Source organism: Octopus sinensis, linkage group LG1 (assembly GCF_006345805.1).
Source record: "Octopus sinensis linkage group LG1, ASM634580v1, whole genome shotgun sequence".
In the NCBI taxonomy this organism is placed as follows: domain Eukaryota; kingdom Metazoa; phylum Mollusca; class Cephalopoda; order Octopoda; family Octopodidae; genus Octopus; species Octopus sinensis.
Genome location: NC_042997.1, coordinates 72,499,287 through 72,506,786, shown reverse-complemented (window position 1 = coordinate 72,506,786; position 7,500 = coordinate 72,499,287). Strand labels below are relative to the sequence as shown.

General features: G+C 31.9%; 1 protein-coding gene across 1 annotated transcript in view; it reads right to left on the bottom strand.

The window, feature by feature from the left end:
- LOC115212915 (neurofilament heavy polypeptide-like) overlaps positions 1-7,500 on the bottom strand; it is a 143,419-nt gene that overhangs the window by 135,658 nt on the left and 261 nt on the right. Inside the window, exons 2-5 of the mRNA XM_036500402.1 lie at positions 7,003-7,080; positions 1,374-1,493; positions 402-476; positions 1-33 (exon numbers count right to left, since the gene is read on the bottom strand). The exon at positions 1-33 is cut by the window's left edge and continues 45 nt beyond it. Of these exons, the coding sequence (XP_036356295.1) occupies positions 1-33; positions 402-476; positions 1,374-1,493; positions 7,003-7,080 (306 nt within the window). The remainder of the gene's footprint in view (positions 34-401; positions 477-1,373; positions 1,494-7,002; positions 7,081-7,500) is intronic.

Below are 7,500 nucleotides of genomic sequence, written 5' to 3'. Positions count from 1 at the left end.
CTAACTCCCCTGGTATCGTATCCTCTTCGAATTCTAGAGAATTGAAATGGAGGAAAGTTATTATTCGAAGTTTTAATACTAAATATTTAAAGATTTTTTTCTTTTTGTTATTTGAATATTTGCGACAAATTTCACAATCATACAAAGTATCTGACATACGGATTGATTTGGTTATCTCTCATAGAGATTGTGACATGCCTACATGCATGTATGTAAGTATGTATGCATGCATGTTTGTATGAATGTATGCATGTCTGTATATGTGTATGTGTGTATGTATGTATGTATGTATGTATGTATGTATGTATGTATGTATGTATGTATGTATGTATACATGAATGCATGTATGCATGCATTCATGCATGCATATATGTATGTATACATGCATGCATAATTCATACCTGGTGTCTCTAGCTTTAAATCCTCCGTCTCTTCGGCCTCAGACTCGAACTCGTCTGATATCATATCTTCGAATTCTAAAAATGGAATAGAGGAAACCATTTAAATAATATTTTATTTTAAAACATTTACAGTTTTCAATACAATTTCAATATTTCAATATTTTTAAAAGTTTGGTCAGCTATAGCTCAGTTTTAGAACCCGCGACAGACTGCATGAAAACAAAAGACATGCCGTCGAAAAACATAGAACAAATTTTAATAGAAATGAAAAGCGATGAAACTGAGGGTATAAATGAGTGCTTCTACTTAGTGCCCACATTAAATATGCACAGAGACATAGTCGCTAAACTCTTGAAGAGAGTAAGGGCAAATTTATATATGAGGGTACTTGATAAAATTTAGCTACTCGAAATGTTCAAAGTATGTTGCTTCCAATATGGCATCACAGCCAGGCTGCAGTGACTATTTTTGAAATATTATTTGGCATGACCCGGGTGGAGGCAATGGAGAGACAGCCCATCTGAAGCTCAAGGTATCTAAGTTTCGCCAACTAATTTCCTCATTGCTGAAAGAATTCAAGGCCACGAAGGCTAAGGAAATCAACACATTGATTCTCTGTGAAGATGAGGAAGTCGGGTATGACAGCAAGATTATAAAGTGTTGTAGAATGTGGAATTTCTAGGAAATTGTAAAGAAAATGGAATCATATGGGCAATGTCAGGAAATTTGGGGAGTAGTTTGACGGGGAAGGCTACATCTTGAACACTACAGTACCAAGAGGTGGAAATATACCAATGCCAGTGGCAAGAGAGTCATCATGGTGCAAGGGATCCGTGATTGAGAGGAAAAGTATAACTATACAGAGAGTAGGACTTGCTCACAAGAGGTAATAGATACGGTTGGTCTAAGCACTCGAACGCCGCCCGCTGTCTTAGAGGAAACTCTGAAATACTGACCAGGGAAAATACTAACCTCTTACCAGCAATAAAACAACTATGGACACATCAACCAAGTAGTGTGGAGCAACACCTGCACTGGGGAAGCGGGAGAGGTCGTTATGTAACGTGACAGGACAAGCTGCTTTCACAAATTCTCAAATGGACAAGCGTGAAATGTGTTAAACCTAACAAACAGTAACCACCACACAAGAGTTTCATGTTCTTAAAGAAAGACTACACCTTAGTTCAAATCAGTACATAACTTGCGGTCTATTTTCTATCCAACCTCTGATTGGAAAACGCAAGTCGACTTGAAGAGGAGACTCGTCTTCCCATAAGGACTACTATTGATAACACTTCAACCACACATGTTTCTGCTCTCTAGAAATGTGATATAATCATCATGGGTGGGCTGCTTACATATTTCTCGCAAAATATTTGCATGGGGCATGCTTTGCCCCATGCAGACATTTACTTTACCTTATATATATATATACATACATACGTACATATATATATATATATATATATATATATATATATATATATATATATATATATATATATATATATATATATATATAAAAGGTAAAATTGGACAGAGCTTATGGGGTGCCTGATATATATATATATATATATATATAAAAGGTAAAATTGGACAGAGCTTATGGGGTGCCTGATATATATATATATATATATAATATATATCAGGTCACCCCATAAGCTCTGTCCGATTTTACTTTTTTTACAACTGAATGAAATTTAATAGTATTTTAGAATTCTAATTGAATTAAAAATTACTTTTATGCATTTGTGTACATTTAAACTTATTAAATATTATTTTACAGAATAATAGAATTAAAATAAAAGTATCCAAAGAGCATTTGAGGCACTTAATACTTTATGAGTACAAAAAAGGAAACTCTGCAGATGAAGCAACTCGAAACATACACTCAGTTTATGGGAAATAATGCGTGAATGAAAGAACTTGCAGAAGATGGTTTGCAAAATTCAGAAGTGGAGATTTCATCCTTGAAGATGAAAATCGAACAGGACGTCCAGTTGAGTTTGATGATAAGCTCCTTGAGGCATTACTTGAAGAAAGTCCTGCAGTTGAAGAATTGGCAATAAAGCTTAGTTCAAACCATACAACTGCTCATCGACATCTTCAACAACTTGAAAAGGTTCCTAAACTTGGGAAATAGGTGCCTCATGAATTGTATGAAAGCAACCGCAAATCCCGAGTTGACATCTGCTCTTCTCTCCATTCTCGTGAACTCATTTCACCCATTTTGGATAGACTTATGACTGGTGACGAAAAATGGATCTTCTATCGAAATAGTAAACGTCGTAAACAGTGTCTTGGTTAAAGGGAAAAGCTCAACCACAACCGAGAAGGGAACGTCATGGGAAAAAGGTTCTTCTCTCTATCTGGTGGGATTGCAAGGAGTAATTCACTTTGAATTGCTACCTCCTAATGCAACAATCAATGCTCAAATCTACTGTCAGCAATTAGAGCGTTTGAACCAAGCTTTGAAGAAAAAAAGACCCACTTTAGTGAATCGAAAAGGAGTGATGTTTCATCAGGACAATATGCGACCCCACACTGCAGAGATCATATCACAGAAGATCGAAGAGCTTGGTTGGGAAAAATTCCACATGCAACTTATTCTCCCGACTTTGATCCTTCAGACTACCATTTGTTTCGTAGTTTACAGAATCAGTCTGGGGAGTTATGGGGCCAGATGTTAGGGGTGATGTGGTCGCAGAAGTTGTCTGACAGCCATGACTAAGTTCTCCTGCTTGTGTGGCATGGTTCAGAGTTCTGTTGCCAGACATATGGTCTTCCAGCAGCCACCCTCTTGACTCATGGCAGCACTACCTCCTCCAGATACTTGATGTAGGCCTCCATGTTGAGTGTGAGGCCATGTGGGAAGATGGAGTCATAACGTCGTCATCACTAGTAATCACTCCAAACATCATGATATCATTGGATGCTTGATTTTTATCACTCTCGGTACATGTTTTAGGGACACAGTAAGCCAACGGTAGTTCTGTGTGTTCACCATCTGATCCTAGATTGATCTGCATAAAATTAAGACTAGCAAACAACAACCACCACCCAGAGTGCCATATTTCTAAAGGAAGATGACAAGGCTACTAATACAATAGCAACACGTGGAGACCCGCATTCTATTTCTCACCACCTAAAGAAATCCAAATAACAGTACTTGGTCAATGAAACATTTGTCAGCGGATGAAATTTATCTATAAAAATAAAAGAAATGAGAAGCATGGACCGAATTATAGTACAATCAGATAAAACTAGGAACATGTATAAACTGGATGTTAAATTATATGATAGTTTATTGGAAAAAGAAATAAATAAAAAATATAAAATTGTTCCTGAAAATACTCTTAATAATATAAATAAAGTCTCTAAATTAATCATGATGAAATATAAGTTAGACAATAAAACTGAACCTTATGTACCTATGCACCCTAGAATTACTTTAAAAGACCACAAAAATAATTTTTATTCTCACCCAAAAGTTAGACTTATTTGTCCATGTAAAACAGATCTAGGTAAGTTAAGTCAGATCATTTTAGATAATTATATTAATAGAGTAAATGAACTTAACTATCTAAAACTTTGGAGTGGTACTAATGATACTTTAAAATGGTTTAATAATACTAAAGATAAAAATAAATATAAATTCATTCAAATAGATATAGATAATTATTATTCTTCTATAAATGAGATAGTACTCAATAAGGCCCTAATTTATGCAATAAATAAGGTTGGAATGACTTATGATGAAGTTAAGGCAGTTAAAGCGGCTAGAAAATCGTTGATTAGATATAAAAATAAATTGTGAGCTAGGAAGGATACTAGAGATTATTTTGATACACCTTTGGGGCACCCTATTCTGCCCAGGTGACTGATTTAGTAGGTATTTACTTATTATCAGAACTTCAATTAGAAAAATTAAATCTGGAGGGTGGATTATATAGGGATGACCTTTTATTAATAACTAATAGAACACTAGAAATATATAAGAACACTAGAAATATATAAGAGGAAACTTTTTTTAAAGATATGGATTAGGTATTATTATAGATAAAGAGAAGTATGGTGTTAATTATTTAGATTTTAATTTTAATTCAATAACAGGGAAAACCCAACCATTCCATAAAATTAATGAAAACCTTAGATATATAAATGCCAATAGTAATCACCTACCCTCAATTAAAAAATCGTTGATAGATAATATAGGAAAAAGAATTTCGGCCCTTTCTTCTAATTTTGAGATTTTCCAAAAACACGCACCTTATTATAATGAAACCTTGAGGGAGGTGGGATATAATAAAAGTATTAAATTCCTTAATAATTGTAGAGTTAATAATAATATAAAAAATAATAATATAAATGATTCTTATGATATTTATAATAATAAACCTAATATTAAGAATTATGATAAGTTTTGTTCAGTTAATTATGGTTTTCATAATAGGTATTATGATAATACAAAAAATAAATATAATAAAAGAGTAAAAGATAAGAATAAATTTAATGTGGTTAATGATAATAAGAAATACAATAATATAATTAATAAAAGTAATGTTAACAATAAGAACAAAATTTAGTTAATTATTCCTTATGGGGCTCAAATTTGAACAAACATTATTAAAGATATATTAGAACTAATTGAATTATTCATTGTAGATAATAAAAAATATAATAACATTTTTCTAGTAATAATTTTGGAGTTGGTTATTCTACTACCAATAATGCTGGTAACATTATTTCATCTTTTAATAGTTTTAAGCTGAATAATTTTATATTAAAAAATTACATACTAATTCCAACAATACATATGACCAGAATTTAATTAATTGTACATGTAGAGATATTACGAAATGTAAATTTTAAAATAAATGTAACTTGGTTGATGTAGTATATAAATGTGTAGTGACTCTGATAGAGGATAATATTAATAGGAATAGTTATAATATAAACGCGATTTACGTGGAGTCGACGTCAAATAAAATTAAATTAAGGGTGGCTCAACATATGCACTCATTTAAGAATGAAACATTGATTAATTCTACTGGCTTCAGCAAATATATATGGGAATTAAAATCTAAAGGAATTAAGTATAATTTAAAATGGGAGATAATTTGTAATGCTAAATCCTATCGAATGGGTAATAATTTTTGTTTACTGTGTACAAAGGAATTTATAGAGATTTTACTATTTAAAAAACAACTGATTAATTACCAAGATGAGAGGAAAATTAAATGTAGACATAGGTCGAATTATTTATATAGTAAGTTTAAATAATTTGTGAATATATATACCCTGATTTATGTTATTAATTTATGTAGTTACATTATGTAGCAGTATAATAAGTATAAATTAGTTGTAGGTTATGTAATGTATGAACATAACTAGAATAAGATTAAACCAAGGGATTAATAAAATAAATTGAAGAATATATATTGAGTGGCTGTGTAGTAAGTAGCTTGCTAACCAACCACATGGTTCCGGGTTCAGTCCCACTGCGTGGCATCTTGGGCAAGTGTCTTCTGCTATAGCCCCGGGCCGACCAATGCCTTGTGAGTGGATTTGGTAGACGGAAACTGAAAGAAGCCTGTCGTATATATGTATATATATATAAGTGTGTGTGTATATGTTTGTGTGTCTGTGTTTGTCCCCCTAGCATTGCTTGACAACCGATGCTGGTGTGTTTACGTCCCCGTCACGTAGCGGTTCGGCAAAAGAGACCGATAGAATAAGTACTGGGCTTACAAAGAATAAGTCCCGGGGTCGATTTGCTCGACTAAAGGCGGTGCTCCAGCATGGCCGCAGTCAAATGACTGAAACAAGTAAAAGAGTAAAAGAGTAAAGAGTATTTAGTTTATTATATATATTTTTTACATATAATGTAGTTTTAAATCATTGAGAATTTAGAATTATTTCCCCGTAAATGGTATATTATGTCACGTTTATTTGTTTATTTTTATTTATATTTTTATCGTTAAATACATATATCTTTATGTTTATTGTATATTTATTGCTTACGTCACGTTTAACGAGATAGATTTTTTTACAACGCTAGATTGATAGTTTAAAGTTTAAAATTTCATTTAACTGGTTTTCCTCAATAAGTTATGTATTTACTTTACATTAATATTGTAAAATTTTATTAGATTATTTACTGTTGACATACATATATTTATATCTTTATTGTTTAATTAAAATATCTTCATTTATCTTATGTTATTTTTTTACCTGAAGAGTGGCTATATATTTTCAAATAGAATTATCGATTTATATATTTAGTCATGAAACGCGCGTAGTCAATATAATGTTTGATTTGTTTTGTGATTTTTAGAATAATTATTATAATCTATTCAATTAATTTCTATGTGGTTATTATAGATAATATCGTTTCAGTATTGATTGAATAACTAAATAGCAGTTTGCCTCTAAATTCTATATATGTATAATATATTGTGTATCTTTGATTTAGTGTGCTAAATGGAATTTTTTCCCTGTTGGCTTGAAATTAGTATATTCCCTAACTTTTATTAATGATATATATATAATATATACATAAATGCATACGTATGTATGTGTGTCTGTTTTTAGTTCATACCTGGTGTCTCCAGCTCTAAATTCTCTGTTTTCTCAGCCTCAGTCTCAAGCTCATCTGATATCATATTCCCCTTGAACCCTAGAGAAATAAAAAGGAAGAAGCCATTTGTATAAAATGTTAATATTAAATATTTAAAGTGTTTTATACTTTTAGAATTCTTGATACAGGTATGAAATTAGAGTAGATTTGATTTTTTTTTAATTTTCAATTCGTTTTAAGACATAATTTTCCTATAAATATATGTAGGATATGTGTGCATTCGTGCGTACGTGCGTGTGTGTGTGAGAGAGAGAGAGAGAGAGAGTGGGAGTGAGGGTGTGTATGTGTACATGTACGTGCATACATGTATACATGTAGATATGTGTCTGTGTGTAAATGTGTATGGTGTATAAATGCATACAACAGTGGCTCATATAATTGTATGTAAGTATATACTATCATGTACGTTCTCATTTCGATGGATTCTGGGTAGTTGTAGTAATTCTGTCGTTAGAACAT